The sequence below is a fragment of the Hemitrygon akajei genome, chromosome 22, assembly GCF_048418815.1.
Source record: "Hemitrygon akajei chromosome 22, sHemAka1.3, whole genome shotgun sequence".
In the NCBI taxonomy this organism is placed as follows: domain Eukaryota; kingdom Metazoa; phylum Chordata; class Chondrichthyes; order Myliobatiformes; family Dasyatidae; genus Hemitrygon; species Hemitrygon akajei.
The window spans coordinates 61459754-61478998 of NC_133145.1; the positions used below are offsets into that span (position 1 = coordinate 61459754).

Sequence of the window (19245 nt, forward strand, 5' to 3'; positions counted from 1 at the left end):
CAGAGATGGAGAGGGTCAGTAACTACAAATTCCTTGGTGACACTATCTCAGAGGACCTGTTCTAGACCACCTTATAAATGCAATTGTAAAGAAAGCACGACAGCGCCTCTGTTTCCTTAGGAGTCTGCAGAGATTTGGCATGACATTGAAAACCTTGGTAAATTTCTATAGATGTGTGGTGCAAAGTGTATTGACTAGCTGCATTACAGCCTGCAATGGGAACACCAATGTCTTTGAGCAGAAAATCCTACAGAAGGTAGTGGTCTCGGCCCAGTCATGGGTAAAACCCTCCCAACTATTGAGCGCATCTATATGAAACTATGTTGTAGAAAGGCAGCAACTATCATCAAAGATCCTCGCCATTCAGGCCATGCTCTTTTCTCGCTGCTGCCATCAGGTGGAAGGTATAAGCGACTCAGGACTTGCACCACCAGGTTCAAGAACAGTTGCCAGCCCTCAACCATCGGGCTCTCGAACTAAAGATAATACACATTTATTGAGATGTTCCCACAACCAATGATCTCACTTTAAGGACTCTTTATCTTGTTATTTCATGCTCTTGTTATTTATTACTATTTATTTATAATTGCACTGTTTGTTGCCTTCTGTGCTCTTTCTCCTTCATTGATCTTGTTTACAGTTACTGTTCTATAGAGTTGCTGAGTATGCCCGTAAGAAAAGAATCTCTGGGTTGTATGTGGTGTATGTACTCCGATAATAATGAAACACCTTTTATCCGGGCATCTCTAGAAACACAGCTGGTTAGCCCCTCGTTAGCAAGCCAGTGAACTCTGGTGAGAAAACTACCTTTCTCGAACTCCATATGTCTGGTGTCAGTATGACTTGGGTCCCACCAGACCAGGAGAGCCAGGATGTTTTAGCCAGCTGTGCCCCAATCTGAGCAAATACTCTGAGCAAATGCTGTGTAAATGTTGCCCATTTGCAATTACCCAATGGCAAGAACTAACAGATCGTACACCATATACAATTATAAGGAAGGTGTACTTATGAATGTCAATTAATCAGGCAGTTATTAAAGAAGAAAGAAAACAAATAAAAGGTCCATTATAATTAAAATAGTCAAATGTGCACAAAGTTGGAGCTCAGATCTTCCAAAAGCTGGATGTGTCCAGGTACTCATGGCACCATCTCCTTTTCATCATTTACCAATAGATCTTTCCGTCATTGACTCCATCAAATTGTGCATACTGGTTGGATCGAATCCTACTGCTGGTTCTCTCAATCTTTCTCCATCTCCCACTGAAAGAACTTTGACCCCACGAGTGTCTGTCACAAAACCTCTCCATGTAGTTTTCTCCAGAACTTGCTCCCAATTCCACCATCCTGATTGACTGACCCGACATTCCTAAGCTGAACATCACAACCCCTTATTTTTAATGGTAACCCAAATGCCACCAGCAGAATGCACTGTTTCTACAGAAAGCTATTATGTGAAATACCCTACGCAGGGGTGTCAAACTCATTTTAGGTCACGGGTAATAGTAATTAGATATTATCTCGTGGGCCAAAGATAATTCCACCGCGGGCCGGATTTGGCCCGCGGGCCTTGAGTTTGACATATATGCCCTACAGCATCAGCAGTAAAAACTTAAACTGGGTATTAACCCTTCCCCTCCCCACCAAAATAGTTATGTCCTCATGACTTTGAAATTTACCAATCCATCATTAATAACATAGTTTTCAAAGGAATATAAGGATGTCAGGACTTCCAGTCCTTTTCTAAATGATAGTAACCTATCTCACTAGAAGGATAGACACAACATTCTGTTCCTCCGCTGTGTCATAGGCAAGCCTGTCTGGGTTTTCCTGATTCTTTGAGACCTCCTTATCCCTTCTTCAGCCTCAAGCACTCCTTGGAAACTTTCCTGTCTACTTGGGGATGCCTTCTGCTGTCCATTACTCGTGCCTTCCGGCAACTCAGATTCCCGTGTCACTTGACTGCACTCGGCTGCATCCCCAATTACATTGTCCAGCATCAAGTCTCCCTATCCTCTTTTAGTTCCCTCCCCCCTCTACCTCTGAGTCAGCGTGGGGAGATTCAGGAATTTCTTCATCAATTATTGGGGTGCTTGCATCTTTACTTCACTACCTTGCATATTACCATAGCAGGTTGCATCTTATTGGCTCTTCACACAACCCTGGAACATCTAGACAACAAAGATGCATACATCAGAATGCTCTTTATTAAATACAGCTCAGCATTTAATACCATCATCTCAAGATGATTCAAAGGGTGGCTTATTTTGGAGAAGTCCTTCATGAATCTCTGGTAGTACCCACAGAATCCAAAGATTGAATGTGGGGACTCACATACTTGGTCCTCGGCCATTTGGTCACCGCTTCTATCTTGGATGGATCTGTAGCTACTCAATCTTGTGAAACTATGTACCTGATGTAGTTGACAGATATCTTGCAGAACTGGCACTTATCCAAGGAAAGTTTTAACCCTTCAGCTTTCAGGTGGTCTAGCATCATCAGTTGTCTCGTCTTGTGCTCTTCCAGGGTGGACCTGAAACTAAGTACACCAGCACTTCAAATGAGTTCATGTCCCCAATAGTCTTTTCCATGACATGTTGGAAAGTAGTCGGTTCTCCTGATCTATCCTGGGGCATTCTTTCAAACTGAAAGAATCCATGTGGACGTATGCTGTCTTGTCTTTGTCAGCTGCACTCATGGGTATCTGATAATACCCACTCCTTAAGTCCAGCACTCAGAACCATTTCGCTCCACTCAGGCAGGCCAGCACATCCTTGAACTGCGGAGCAGTGTACTGGTCAGGGACTATACAACAGTTCAGTGTCCAATAGTCAACACACATTATACCTTCCTATGTTTCTTCCTCACCACCACTATGGGCGATGCACAGGGACTCTGTGACTCAGAGCTTCCTTCAGTTTCAGCAGATGCTGCCGAACATTCTCCACCTCTGCTGGTGCTAATTGTTGAGGCCTTTCTCTGAAAGGGGTATCCTCTGTCATTTGGATGGTGTGGCAAGTTCTCATGGAGCAAACCACATTAAACTTGTCAATAGAAAAGACATCCTTGAACTTCAACATCTCTGTCAGTCCCCTCTTCAAACCCTCAGGTACTGGAGAGCCACCGAAGTTAAATGATTTGGCTGGCAACTTTCCTGATCCTGGAGATCGTCTCTGTCTGGTTTTCTCACAGGAAAGCTAGACATTACAGTCACTGAGAAAAGATGTGCCATTGAGAGACTCAGCAACAGTGGGGCTCAGTTACTTTTGTGGAGGGTCAGACTGATGACCTGGATCTCTTCAGAGGGTCTGAACATTGACACAGATCCCCATCTCCCTGAGAGGTTTCTCCACGGTTGCTCAGACTGCTGTACGGTCCTGTATCATCATGGAGTCCGGTGGAGGAGTGGCAACTTTTTGGAGTTGGGTTACAGAACTGATCTGCCCATTGACCCCATTCTGGATACGACCTGGAGGAGTTTCAACGACTCCAGATTAATTTCAGTGGTAGGGCAATCTCCAGGGAGTTGGGGGAGTCTGCAGACATCATGGTTTACCAGTTAGTGGAATAAATTAATGGTTGCCATGGTAATGTAACGATTAGGGCTTTGCTATTACAGCTCAGGGCGTCGGAGTTCAGAGTTCAGTTCCAGCGTCATCTATAAGGAGTCTCTGTCTGTCCTCCCCATGGAATGCATGGGTTTTCCCTGGGTTCTCCGGTTTCTTCCCACTGTCCAAAGATGTACCGGGTGGGTTAATTGATCATTGTAAATTGTCCCGTGATGACGGATCAGTTTTTTCGGCATTGTTGAGGGTTGCGGAGGCAGTGTGACTCAAAAGATCAGAAGGCCCTAATATGTGTTTTATTGCAAGTAGATAGATAAAACAGATTTAAACTTCTGTTGAAACATGGAGAAAATGTCAGGAAACAAGAATATTCCTGGAAACGACTGTGGAATGAGCAGTCTGAGCAAGTGGTGGATGCCTTTTCGATTTCAATGTTTTAGAGAAGTTTTGATTGTTAAATGGATGGGAGAGATTGACAGCTATGGACTGGGTGCAGGTTGATGGAACAAGGCAGTTTAAATGGTTCAGCATGGACTGGATGGGCCGAAGGGCCTGTTTCTGTGCTGTAACTTTGTGACTCTGTGACATCCCCCTCCTGAGGGTGACATCTCTCTCTGAAGTGGTTGTGACAATCACTGTCATCCAGTTTACATACGCCACCAATGGTCTCTGCAGTTCAGCCCTCACCAGTACCCCAGCACATAAGGAAGATTCCTCTTCGTGGTCTTCCAGAACATCCACCAGGAGGGCATCAACATCAGGCATTCCAGAAAAATTGGAGTTTCTTGTCACTCTAGCTACTTCCTCAGGCCCTAACACAATGGGTTTGGACTGGGACCACACTGTGTTCCTTGCGCTTATCATCCAGCCTAAGATGAGCTTGCACTTTCTCAAAAGCAGCTCTGAACACCGGGTGAATCAACAAGGTTTCCAGAAAGCACTCTCCAGTTCTTTCCTCGTAGGCTCCCGCTAGCCTTTTCACAATAGAAGTATTTGTCCCCATAACAGTGGAAGCTTCACCCTTCTCAACCGAGTCCAGAGAGGCCAACAATAACATATTAAAGGCCTTAGCTACTCCATCATCTGCTTCTGAAAGCTCCAGCTTCAACAACAAGTAGTCATCAGTACTAAGGCCCCAAAAGCTCTAGGGCACCAAGTGGCATCAATGCCATTCAAATACCGTTGTAGAAGGTTCTCTACAGTAGAGTAACCTGAGAACCTGTGTCAAGTATGGCTCTAGCATAAATACTCTCAATCCGTATGGATACACTGGAGCTTGACCCCACTAAACCTTCAGGAATAGGATTTCGTATTTGGGTGTGTCCCTTGATACATTGATTGGAATACGTTTTCCTCGAGACGCCCAGCCGTTTCCTCACTGGGTCTCTCTGAAGTTCCCTGACTTCCTCTTCTGGTTCAGTAACCGATTGTTCACTTTCTGAAGGTTCTCCCATCCTGTGCACTCCTGCTTGAAATGTCCCTCATCTCCCCTTCAAGGGAACCCACTCAGTAGCAGCCCTCTGCTTAGTATATCCCACCAGTGGATCTGACTCTCTATCGGCCTTGTCATGGTTGGTGGCAGCACTGGCCGCTATCAATCGAGATACCTCGGCTCTCAAATCTTTTACATAATTCTGCAAAACTCCTGCCTGTGTGGCATCAGGGGTCACTTCAGCAACAGAAGCTATTACTGAAGATTGTGCCCTGTTGACGGAGGCTTCCAGCTCCTTCATCGCATTTTCCTGCTCTTACTTCCCTGATCAGCTCAACAAACAAGGGGGTTGCCTCCTATGAGACATTCAGAGGCTTAAAGCAAACACGTCATGTCACTGTGTGCATTTCGCCCCTTAATCCCATCCTTAATTGATTCATATTCGCCTGTGAAATGACCCCTTCTCGGCACAAACAAAGCAGCTGTCTCTCTAGCTGAAAAATGTAAAGAAAATTTCTCCCCTTTCTCCTGGAACATGTGCCTGAATCTCATTATAAGCTTTGGGCTGCCTGTCATACCAAAAACTTTTTTTAATGCTTGCATGTAGCCTTGCTTGCATGTGACAAATGGGTTCTTTGCCTTTAAGGGCCTCACCAGCTGGACCTTTTAGACTCTGTCTTTTGCTATCTTTTTATATTATCTGAGCACCGTCACTCAGCCAGCAACTAAGATGTCTGCTTCGACCAGGTCTCATATTCTTTCTCCCTGTCAGGGGAGGGCTACACTCTCGAGAACATACTCAGCCTATGATAATTTTAGCTCTCATCTGGTGCACTTAGGTGTTTAGCTACTAGGGAGGTAATTCCCGAAACCAGTTTGGAGATTTCCCTACTCTCTGAAGGACTCAGTGGATCTTTCACATCAGACAACTCATTCCCCTCATTCTACAGAAACAAGAGCAGCTTGTCTTTAAAGTCTCCACCCTCAGCTATGGGAAACTTGACTTCTAATTCGGCACTCTTGCCTACACTCCCCTTTTCTCTAAAAGTATGGATGGCCCGGGTGCCCCGATCATGACAGGCAGATCTACTCCCATCAAGTCATTGCTAGTCTGAACTAAAATGACACCCTTGTGCACCTTTGGTCAAACTGCCGTTCCATGATTGTACCGGTAACTTTCCTAAGTACTGGAACTGAACTTAAAACTCTAATCAGCCATTCATTTGGCATGTGGATAGCCACCCCTCTCAGAGCACAAGCCTTAGTTGCAAGTGATCTCTTTGAATCTCACTAACATTTAATCCCTGTGGTGTCCATTATCAGTACCTTAACCCTTTCTCGGTCACTAGTTTAAACACAGGCTTAAACAAGCAAACTGTTTAATCAATTCTTGCAGCAAATACAGTGTATTAGCAAATTAGATCGCGGATGTTAGCCCCTACAATGAAAACCCCTTTTTTACCGGCCGCAATAGATGCACACACAAAGTACACTTCAGATGTTGGGGTCAACGTATAGGTAATGTGCATTCTAGCACATTATCCTCTGCAACTTCCGCCACCTTCAACAAGACCCCACCACTAAACACATCTTTCTCTCTCTACCCCTCTCCGCCTTCCGCAGGGATCGTTCCCTCCGCGACTCCCTGGTCCGCATGTCCCTCCCCACAGATCTCCCACCTGGCACTTATCCCTGCAAGTGTAAGTGCTACACCTACCCTACACCACCTCTCTTACCACCTTTCAGGGCCCCAAACAGTCCTTCCAGGTGAGGCAACACTTCACTTATGAGTCTGTTAAGGTCATCTATTGCATCTGGTGCTCCTGGTGCAGCCTCCTCTACATTGGCGAGACCCGACGCAGATTGGGGCACTGTTTCGTCGAGCACCTCTGCTTCGTCCGCCACAGCAGACAGGATCTTCGGGTTGCCACCCACTTCAACTCTGCTTCACACTCCCATTCGGATATGTCCATACATGGCCTCCTCTACTGCCATGAGGCCAAACTCAGGTTGGAGGAGCAACCTCTCATATACCATCTGGGTAGTTTCCAGCCCCTTGGCATCAACATTGAATTCTCCAACTTCTGGTAATTCCCTCCCCCTCCCTTCCCCCATTCCAGTTTCACTCTGCCTCCTCCTCCAGCTGCCTATCCCCTCCCTGCTTCCCCTCCCCCACCCCTTGATCTTTCCTCTTACTGGTTTTTCACTTGGCACCTACCAGCCTTCTTCCCACCCTCCCCCCACTTCTTTATAGGGTCCTAACCCCTCCCTCTTCAGTCCTGACGAAGGGTCTCGGCCCGAAACGTTGACTGCTCATTTCCATAGATGCACAGCTGGTTAGCTCAGCAGGAGAAAATCACCTCTCTCAAATTCTGTACGTCTAAGGTCGATGTGACTTGGGTCTTGCCAGACCAGGAGAGTCAGAAGGTTTCAGCTGCCTGAACCCCAGTCTGAGTGATTACTATGCTGCCCACTTGCAGTTACCTGTTGGCAAGAAATAAAAGATCATACATTGCATATAAAGGTGTATTTATGAATGTCATTTAATCAAGCAATTATTAAAGAAGAAAGGGAAAAAAGTGTCCATTATAATTAAAACAGTCAAATGTACACAAAGGACTCATAGTGCCAACTCCTTTTCACTAATCACCAATGGAACTTTCCATCGTGGACTCCATCAAATCACGCATTCTGGTTGGATCAAATCCTACCGCTGATTCTCTCTAGTTTCTCTCTTCATTTGATGGAGCAAGGTGCCAGAGTCTGTTGAGGATCAGTAAATATGACTTTTGGAAGAGTTGAGCTCCAACTTGAGCACATTTGACTGTTTAATTATAATGGGCCCTTTTTGTTTTTCTTTACTAAATCTTCAGTTAAGATTAATAAATACAATTCCTTTAATCGTATGAAGTGTGCTGTCTGTTATTTCTTGGCACTGAGTTGTAACAGGTTAGCAAATTACACAGCATCCACACAAACTTATTTGGGGTAGGAGAGTCATTCCAATCTCATGGATTTGGCGAAACCAGAATGTGTAAACTGTAGATTTGGGTAGCCCAAGGAAACCGGGGGTTTCACACAATCCTGATTGGCTGACCTGACATTCCTAAACTGAACATCACAACCCCTTATCTTTAACGGTAACCCAAATACCACCAGCAGAACACACTGATTCTACAGAAAACTATTAATATGTAATACCCTACAGCATTAACAGTAAAAGCTTAACCAGCATTTTACAAGTTTTAATTTGAACTTTATTAAAATTCTTTTGACTACTCTGATACTTTTTTCTCTTTTAACTTGAAGGTGTATTTCTTCTCAAAATATCTATTTAGCCCAGTAGCAAAATAAGATCATAAAATATACTTTACTTACTTTACTTTAATGTCACCAAACAATTGATACTAGAGCGTACAATCATCGCAGTGATATTTGTTTCTGTGCTTTGCGCTCCCTGAAGTACAAATCGAAATAAATATGATAAAAAATTTAAATTATAAATCATAATTGGAAAATAGAAAAGGGAAAATAAGGTAGTGAAAGTCAGGTCCAGATATTTTGAAGGTATGGCCCAGAACCGGGTCAGGATCTGTTCAGCAGTCTTATCACAGTTGGAAAGAAGCTGTTCCCAAATCTGGCGGTACGAATCTTCATGCTCCTGTACTATCTCTCAGAGGGAAGTGGGACAAAAAGTGTGTTGGCTGGGTGGGTCTTGTCCTTGATTATCCTGGCAGCACTGCTCTGAAAGTGTGTGGTGTAAAGTGAGTCCAAGGATGGAAGATTGGTTTGTGTGATGTGCTGGGCAATGTTCACAATCTTCTGCAGCTTCTTCCAGTCTTGGACAGGACAACTTCCATACCAGGTTGTGATGCACCCTAGAAGAATGCTTTCTACAGTGCCCCTATAAAAATTAGTGAGGGTTTTAGGGGACAGGCCAAATTTCTTCAGCTTTCTCAGGAAGTAAAGGCACTGGTGGACTCTGCTTGGTTAGACCAAGTCAGGTCATTTGTGATACTCACCCCGAGGAACTTAAAGCTTTTGACCTGTTACACCTGCGCACCACCGATGTAGATGTGGTTGTGTGGTCCACTACTCCTTCTGAAGTCAACAACCAATTCCTTCGTCTTGCTGACATTAAGGGATAGGTTATTGTCTTCGCACTATGCCACCAGGTTCTTAATTTCCTTTCTGTACTCAGACTCATTATTACCCAAGATAGGCCTACAATTGTGGTGTCATCAGCAAACATATATTGAGTTTGATGGAAACTTGGCTACACAATCATGGGTGTACAGAGAGTACAGCAGGGGGCTGAGTACACAGCCTTGTGGGGCACCGGTGCTCAGTGATTGTAGAGGAGAGCTTGTCCCCTATTTTTACAGCCTGGATCCTGCCTGTGAGGAAGTTGAAAATCCAGCTGCAGATCTGAGTGCTAAGACCCAGGATCCGGAGCTTAGGAATCAATTTATTTGGAATGATGGTATTAAAGTCAGAGCTGTAGTCGATGAAAAGGAGCCTTACATATGCGTCATATAGGAGCAGAATTAGGCCATTTGGTTCATTTCTTTGCTTTGCCATTCAATCATGGCTGATTTTTGTTTTCTCAGCCCCATTCTCCCACATTCTCCCTGTAATCCTTAAACCTCTTGCCAATCAAAAACCTATCAACCTCTGCTTTAAGTACACCCAATGACTTGAACTCCACAGCCCTCTGTGCTAACGAACAGATTCATCACCTGGCTGAAGAAATTCCTTCTCATTTGAAGGGGATGTCCTGTGGCGACCCACTTTCTGCACAGGCGAACTGGCTCATAAATAGCCAGCGCGCGGGGGGAGACTTTGGTAATGCACCTCAGACGTCATTTCCGCCCGGAGAGGGCGGACGCAAGGGATTAAATGCCAGCGCTGCGAAGTTTGAATAAACTAGTCTCGAAACGACTTACTGACTGCGTGTGTAGCACATCGCTACATTGGCGACCCCAACAGTTCAAACGAGGCTACAACTCCAGACCGCTACCCCGTGCCGCACATACAGGACTTTGCAGCAAACCTGCACGGAGCAAGAATATTTTCCAAAGTAGACCTCGTCCGGGGATACCATCAAATCCCGGTGCACCCTGAAGACATCCCCAAAACAGCACTTATCACCCTGTTCGGCCTGAAGAATGCCGCACAGACTTTCCAGCGGCTAATGGATGCGGTGGGATGCGACCTGGACTTTGTGTTCATCTATTTGGACGACATCCTTATAGCCAGCAGTAGTCGCCAGGAGCATCTGTCCCACCTCCGCCAGCTCTACTCCCGCCTGAGTGATTTCGGCCTCACGATTAACCCGGCCAAATGCCAGTTCGGTCTCGATACCATCGACTTTCTGGGCCACAGGATTACCAGAGACGGGGCAACACCTCTGTCCGCCAAGGTAGACGCGATCTGCCACTTTGCCCGGCCCAACACAGTCAAAGGCCTACAGGAGTTCGTTGGTATGGTGAACTTCTACCACGGTTTCCTCCCCTCAGCAGCCCGTATCATGCGCACTTTGTACACCCTGATGTCAGGTAAAGGCAAGGACAATACTTGGGACGAGGAGGCCGCGGCCGCTTTCGTTAAAGCCAAGGAAGCCTTGGCAGATGCCGTGATGCTGGTGGACCCCAGAACGGACGTTCCGACTGCACTCACGGTGGATGCATCCGACACAGCAGTCAGTGGGGTGCTGGAGCAGCTCATCGAGGGGCGCTGGCAACCTTCGGCGTTCTTCAGCAAGCACCTACGGTGGACTGACTCGAACCAGCCCATGTGGACTTGGCGCAGCCGGTCGAGGTTCAGGCACCGCGGTGCAGAGGCAGACCTCCCAAACAGAGGCTGATCCAGACTGTGGACATTGGGGTGGTGTTTCGCTGGTTCTGGGGGGGCATTGTTATGTGGCGACCCACTTTCTGCGCAGGCGAACTGGCTCACAAATAGCCAGCGCGCGGGGGGAGACTTTGGTAATGCACCGCTGATGTCGTTTATGCCCGGAGAGGGCTGGCGCTAGGGATTAAATGCCAGCGCCGCGAAGTTTGAATAAACTAGTCTCAAAACGACTTACTGACTGCGTGTCGTTATTTCGGCGCAGTGTGTAGCACATCGCTACAGTCTTTTTATTCTAAGGATGTGCTTGTATCCTAGACACTTTCAAGTCCATTCTTTGCAAGCTTCTCAGGATTTAGAAGTTCATCCTTCTGAACTCCATTGAGTACAGACCCAGAGCTGTCAAATCTTCCTCATACATTAGGCCTTTCATTCTCAGGATCATACCTGTGAAACTCCTCTGGACCTTCTGAAAGGCCAGCACTTTCTTCATTAGATATAGGCCCAAAATTGCTCTCATTATTCACAAAATAATCAAAACAAATTGGAATTGACTTATGATTTTCAGGTTTGCAATGCCCGTTACCCAGAATAAATATTTTGTGATCCTTGAGAAAGCTGTCACAAAAGGACCTTTTGTTCAAAAAAATAGAATGTGACACTATACTGACAGACTCTGCAGTACTACTGTTAACATTGTGACTTTGAACTTCTCAAAAGATTTCCATAAAATCATTAGCATTTTTGGCATAAATCACTGAATAACATTTCAAAATAACAGCATTGGTCTGACTGTTCTTGTCCATTTGTATTCAATATACAGTAGTTTCTGGATAAATGGAACCCCTTAGGGCATGTATACTTTGGCCCAATTAAGTGGCTACCCTAATTAGCCGATTTCATGGAAATATTTAAAAAGCTATAAAAAAGAGACAAGCTACTGTTTAACCGAGTAACAAAATATGTATTTAAACAGAACAACTTAGAATGCTACCAGTACTACTACGGTACTATAGAGCTGTGTTAGTTCCTAATAGCTATTGATGGAGGAATTTATTCAGTGTATGGTGCTGTGTTGTTTTGACTTAATGAAATCTGTGCAGACACCTAATGCACATAATGGACTGCCTTCATACAATACTGTCGATGATTGTATCCTCAAGGTGGTTGTTGATGCCTTAATTCTTTGTAGTTCCTAACTTGAAGTAATGACATCTTTCATTTTTATTCTTGGCACTTTCTGTCAACTCCAAGCATAAATTGCAGTGAGCAAATACTGCTTAGTTCTTGCCAATTATCAGTGACAAAAATCACTGCTTTTTTGAACACGATCACATGCAACTGATACTGTTCAAAAACTGTACTTGCACAGCATAATGTCTAGCAACCACATACGTGTACACAACAGACTTTAGTTAGAAACTGTTTGGCAATAGTCTTTTGTCCCAGTTAAATACCATAATGTCCCAAATAAATGAAGGGAATCCTGGCTATTTTCTTGATTCATTTATTTTCTTCAAGCGTTGCTCCAAATAAGTGGCTGCTTTGATGAACCAATGGCCCAATTAACCAGAATCCAATGTACCTATTGATCCTACAGCTTAAGTAGCATTTGAATATTTACAAGATCTACAAGTCATTGTACCCTTTAAAATTTGATATTTAACAGAGATGTGGCCAGGGTTGGGGGTGGAGCTGGCATGAGGGAAGCTGTCTTTTGTGTGTGTCATGCAGACACATATTTTACAGATCATTTGGGATAAACTGGAAGTGGCTCATGAATAATTTTTCTGTGATTTAAAACTTGATTTTCCTCAAAGGTTCAGGACTATTGGAGATGGGCAATTGTAGGATATAAAGTTTCAAGGGATACTGTCTGGTCTATTATACTTGCCTGTATTGATTTAATTTCTTCTCTTGAATCCATGTATAATGTTTTAAAACAATCCCTGAGTTCATACCTTGTTTCCTATTGGCTAATAATTAGTATCTGTCCATCACTGTTTCTCTTTCTATGTCTTCCTTAATTTAGACAAGCAAAAGGTACAGTAGTATGCTGTCATACATCTCAAAAACAATGTAATAAAATTGTATAAAGTCCTAGAGCTTCTCTGTTCCTGTGCAAAATGTCTTTTTCACTCTAAACCATTCTTGCCAATTTGTTGAAGTTGAATTAGGGTTCTCTGTATTATCCCTAGTGTAACAATGCTAAACAATTAAGCAGAAGGGCAGATCTTGGTTCTTTTCATCTCTAAGAAAGGAAGAACACAAGAAAAGCCTGTGTTTAGGAAGGGAATGAAGGCAATAGTTTCTATTTGTTTCTGCATTCTCTGATATTAAGTTGAACTATTGGTCAAGTCGGAATTGCAATGTGTATATTGGGGCAAAAGGAGCTGGAAATTGAAATCCTTTGCCTACACTTGTCTTGACAATTGAAGCTGGAGCAAAATGCTGATGGAAGAAATGGGGAAACAGCATATATCTTTTGCCAAAGTGCTCTAAAAGAACAGCTGTTACATTGCTAGTTGTTTACTGTAAAATCCCAAATAGTTAAGTAAATCTGTGGGGAATTCTCAGATGATTAGAGTAGAGTGTGTACAGGGAACTTGATCAGTGTGTTTCTTGTTCAAGGAGGAAGGAAGCTTCCTTGTATATAGTTCTAGGGAATGAGGCTGGACAGGTTGAGTTTGTGTAGGAGGAAATTCTGAATAATTATGAAATTAATAAAATAGTTTTAGAAAGAAATGTATTTAAGAATTGCCACGAAACGAACCACATTTACAGATTTGAGGCAGAACAGAAACCAAGAATGGCCAGGGAAGCTATTTTGTCTACACCAAGAATGTTGTCACAAAAGTGGGGAGGGAGAAAAATGGATGTTGTAATTTAGGAAAAATCTTACATGTTAGTCAGATGAGGTTTACCAGAATTAACCCTGGAGCATGAATTATGCGGATAATTTAAAAATGGTCTTGGAATAGGGAAGTTAAAGGAAGATGAAGTTCAGATATTCAATATAAAAGGTATTTTGAAAGAGATTTTAGTGAACAACTATTTACTCTGTTAAGTAGTTTACTAGTCAGAAATCATGGGTACAGAATAATTTCAAAAATAAGCTTCAGAATTCAGAAATTTTGATCAGGAGCCCTTTGATTTATAAAGAAACAGGCATTAAATCTTAGTGGAAGCAAACTACTTATATTTAAACAGAATATTTTGTGGAATTTCAATGTTGTGTCACAAATATGGCTGGCATTTCTTTTTTGTGTTTAATGGCTGTCAAAATATTTCATATCTTTTCATCTGTGTAAATTTATTGTATGATAGAAAAGAAAGCACTAAAATATCTGGGGGTTGTTAGAAATAAAACCCTCAAAATATTCATAGCATAAATTTCTGTATCAGAATCTAGCCTTTCTGGAAAAGGCAGTTAATTCAATGACCAAATAGGAATAAGTTTTCAATAGACCAGCTGTTTTTATATGAGAAACCAATCGCACTTCCTGGTATCACATTAATCATTTAACCAGAAATAAATACTGACCTCTAAGTGGAGGAATGAGATGACAGCATTTAATAAAAGTTTTTAAAAAATCTAGATATTATGAGATATGCTATTTGTAAGAATAGCCTCATCAATAATATAATTTTAAGGGAAAATTGTAACATGAGGGTTATTCTGTAAATAGTTGAAGCAATAACATGACAATTGGCTCTAATGTATACCAAGGTAGGGTAAAGTCTAGGCATGCAATCAGATGTTTCTATGGCTACGAGCGAGACTCAAGTAATGTTTCCTCACTGATGCCAGAGTCGAGGATGTCTTGGATGGGCACAGAACATTCTGAAAGAGGAGGATGAGCAGCAATAAGTCTAGTCCATTTGGTACTAATGAGGTAGGCAGGAAGAGAGATGAGATCCTACAAAGAAAATTGAGTAGAAAGATGGTTTAAAAATACTTTTGGTTGTAATCTTAGGATTAGTCTCTGTGCCATATGCAGGTGAGGCAAAAAATAGGAAAATGAAATTGAATATGTAGCTCTAACTAGTTGATGTATTTCATTTGGAGCTTGGGGATGTTTAATAAGTCACCAAGGACAATGTAAATTTCTACAGATGTATCACAGAGAGCATTCTAACTGGCTGCATCACTGTTTTGTGTGTTTGTGTGTGTGTGGGGGGGGGGGGGGAGGGTGGAGTTGGCTACTGCAGAGAGTTGGAAACTTAATCAACTCCAGCATGGGCAGTAGCCTCCATAGTATCCATGATAGTGAGGAGTGATGTCTCAAAAATGTCTCATTAAGGACTCTCATCACCCAGGACATGCCCCTTTCTCATTGCTACCATCAGGAAGGAGGTAATGCTGGTGAAAATAAATCTGATTCTGATGTAGGGGGAGGAGACATAGGGTTTTGTATCATTGAGCCTTCTTCGAGGGCTGGTCGGACCTGTACAAGAAGGGGGCAATAATGTCCTTTAAGAAAGGACTCTGGTAGTTGGTCAAATTCCATCTTCCACAGAACATACTGGTGCAATTTGCTAAACAAGATAACCTATGGTATTACAGGAAGGACACTGGCATGGATAGATGATTGACTGACTGGCAGGAGACAAAGAGTGACAATAAGGGGGGGACTTTTATTGGCTGCCAGTGACTGGTGATGTTCTGCAAGAATTGGTGTAGGGACTGCTTTTTTCATGTTATGTGTCAATGACTTGGAATATGGGATTGATGGTTTTGTGGCCAAGTTTGTGGACCTTATGAAGATAGGTGGTGCTGAGGAAGGACTTGGATTAGGAGATTGAGCAAAGAGGTGGCAAATGGAATATAGTGTAGGGAAGTGTATGGTTATGCACTTCGGTAGATGGAATATAGGCATAGGGTATTTTCTAAATGGGGAGAAAATTTGGAAATCAGAGGCGCAAATGGACTTGAGAGTCCTAGTGCAGGATTCATTAAAGGTTAATTTGCAGGTTGAGTTGGTAAGGATGGCAAACGCAACATAAGCATTCATTTCAAGAGGACACCATACGACCCAGAGATTCTTTTTCCTGTGGGTATATAGAAAATCTATAGAATAGTAACTATAACACGGTCAGGGATTGTTATTGTTGCTGTTTTTTTTCTGTAGGAAGGGGGTGGGGGATTCTAGGTTTTGCAAGTTTTGTTTCTTTTTCATGTGTATACATACCATGGCTATCTGGAGAAGACAGATATAAGAGTTGTATATGCATACAGGGTCCATACAACGTTTGATTTACGACAACTCGCTGTTACGAAAGACCTACATTAGTACCTGTTTTCGCTAACCAAAGAGGATTTTCGCTTTTATGAAAAAAAAAATGCCCGCTTTGTACGTGTGTTTACCCGGAGAAAGACTACAATGACCGTGAAGCCTTGTGTGGGCAGTTGTTTGCGCATGCATGTACGTGTCGATTTTTTTTTTAAACTCCAAATCGATTTTGGCTCGCTGTCTTCCTTATTTTGATAAGTGAAACTACACTGTACCTACAATATTTCTACTTTATATAGGGTGTATATTTATCATATCATTCCTGCTTTTACTATATGTTAGTGTTATTTTAGGTTTTATGTGTTATTTGGTATGATCTGGTAGGTTTATTTTGGGTGTGGGAACACTCAAAAATTTTTCCCATATAAATTAATGGTAATTGCTTCTTCACTTTACGACATTTCGGCTTACAAACTGTTTCATAGGAACGCTCTACCCTCGGATAGCGGGGGAAACCTGTACTTTGGAGCTAAATTTTACAATTTGCAGAAACCAATAAAGATTTTTTCTGAAAACTTTTATTTTGAAAGTGAAAACTATGAAGTGTAGCTTGTTTATTCACTAAGTGAACTGAAGTACTGTTTTTTGTATTATAGATTTGCAACAGTGTAATCTATCCATGTACTTCTGTTTTTAGATCGTGATACTTAATGCAGGACTGCAATGACAAGTCAGAGTGGAAGTCATGCAGAAAGAGCCATTTCTATGTCGTCAACACCAAAAGTGCAGGTTCAGCGCTCTGTTTCCAGAGAGACCATCACCATACATTTTTCTGCTTTTGGTAAGGAAGAGGAGGAGGAAGAGGAAGAAGAATTTGAAAATTCTTCAACAATACTTCATGAAGAGGTGAAAGACCAAAGTTTTGTGCCAGAGCTTAAAGAAAAAGCAAGTGCATGTAAACATGGTGGCCAACTTTTATCAGCGCCTGCTACCTCATCAAATTCATCAGCAATATCAGCTGCAGTGACATTTTCCATTCCATCTTCAGCATCGACAATGACCTCTTCAGAATCGTTAGAATTGTCATCTGCATCAACCACTACCGCTGCGTTGCCATTGCCATTGCCTTCACTATTGGGCCAACCGATGGATTCCACAAGTTTGTCTTCAGAGGTGAAAGCTACAGTTTCAGCCTCAGGCACTGATACTCCATCTCAACATATTGTGCCATCTACTCTCCCTTCATCTTCCATGACGAGCACAAAACCATTTGCAAGTTTGGTAAAATCTCTTTCAACAGAAGTAGACCCAAAAGAATCCAGTACTCCTTTAAGGACAAGGGACTTAATGAAAACACTAGTTAAATCACTGTCAACAGACACATCAAAACAAGAGTCAGAATCTGTTGCAATTAGGACCTCTGATTCGCGAATAAACTTGCATTTATTCAAACAGTTTACTCAACCTCGAGTCACAGGAGGAGATTCTAAGACTGCACCTTCTTCTCCAATCACCTCTCCATCGGAAGGTAGGTCATTTTTCAAAGTAACTGAAGTGGAGGCAAGAATTGAAGACACTAAAAGGCGTCTTTCAGAGGTTATTTATGAACCTTTTCAACTTTTAAGCAAGATAATTGGTGATGAGAGTAGTAGTCTTCGTCATAAAGCTTTATCATCTAGTGCAACAGAACTTTCCACTCTTACTAGTTTAAATGGTCATTTGGAAAGCAACAATAACTATAGCATTAAAGAGGAAGAATGTGATTCTGATGAGGACTACTCAACAAAAGATTCAATTCTATGTAAAAGTAGTTCCAGACTCACTGATGAGCCATCAAAAGAAGGGGACATGAAAAGCGCATCTTTGGGGTCCATGAAAGAATCTTTTTTGAAGGGATCTCCCCTAAGTTTAGATAAATGCTCTCTATCTGTACTTGCCAGCAAGGAAGAAAATGACTACTGTGATTTGTTTCTTGAAGCATTTGAGATGGAAACTGAAGAAGAGATTGAGGATAAACCTGTAGAGCCCTTAATTGGAGAAGTAATTAAGGAAGAAAGTGAAATATTAAATCAAGATGGAAAAGATTTTGAAGTTCAACCTGCTGAAGTTCCATTTAAGATTTTGTTATTCTTTACAACGCTTGTATATTCCTATTTAGTGCTGCCTCTTCCAAGTTATTTAAATGGACTATTTCTAGGCATTAGCTTTGGATTTATGATGGCAATTGGTGTTGTTTGGCTGTTAGTACCGAGAAAGCCGAGAGACTATCAACAGTCATCAAGAAGGATTTATTTTGAATATCCAACTACAGAACCCTTGGATATAAAGGAGCCAGAAATATTTAAGGTGGGAATACATGAAGCTTTGAAATTATTGCTTTGCATATTAATATAATTGGGTTACGTGGCTTATTCATGACATTTTTTTTCATTTCTAACACTCGTTGAATACTTCATGTTGGGTAAACTGCAGTGTTAAAGAAAGCTATGCTTGAAAATCATAATCGTAGAGCACAGTAATAGGCTTGTCCATCCTAACTATCAATACCTATTTGTACTAATCACATTTACCAGCACTTGGTCAGTAGCACTCCATGGCCTGGTGATTCAAGTGCTCATCCAGATGCTTCTTCAGTGTTGTGAGAATACCTATCTCTGTCACTTCTTAGGTGGTGGTTGTCTACTTTTGGTGGAGAGAAAGTCTGCACTAAATCTCTTGCTCTTCCCATTAAACCTCTATCCACTAGTCTTGAAAACCTCAATCTTGGTTTAAAAAAACTATATCTTCTCTATCTGTGACTCTTCTTTTTCTACACATTCATCAGTCTCCCCCTTCTGTCTCTGTTCCTTGGAAAACAAACCCAGTCCATCCAGTCTTTCCTCATAATTGAAAGATTTCATCCCAATCTATGTCCTGGTGAATCTTCTCTGCATAGTCTGCAGTTTAATTACACACATCCTATGGTGTATTAAGCAGATAGTCTAGTTGTGGCCTAATTAAGTTTTACAAAGTTGTACTTGGACCTCCCTGATAATGTGCTCTGTGTTCAGGTTAATCAAGGCAGACATCACATAGCCCCCCTTCATTATAATATCTACCTATATTGCCACCTTCAGGGATCTTTGGACTTGCACAGCAGGGCCCCTTTCTTCCTTGATACTCTTAT

General features: G+C 42.4%; 1 protein-coding gene across 1 annotated transcript in view; it reads left to right on the plus strand.

Moving 5' to 3' along the window:
* The window catches only part of tex2 (testis expressed 2), a 105378-nt gene that overhangs the window by 15563 nt on the left and 70570 nt on the right, over positions 1-19245 (plus strand). The window contains 1 exon segment of the mRNA XM_073026407.1: positions 16777-18425. Coding sequence (XP_072882508.1) covers positions 16803-18425 — 1623 coding nt within the window. The 5' untranslated portion in view covers positions 16777-16802.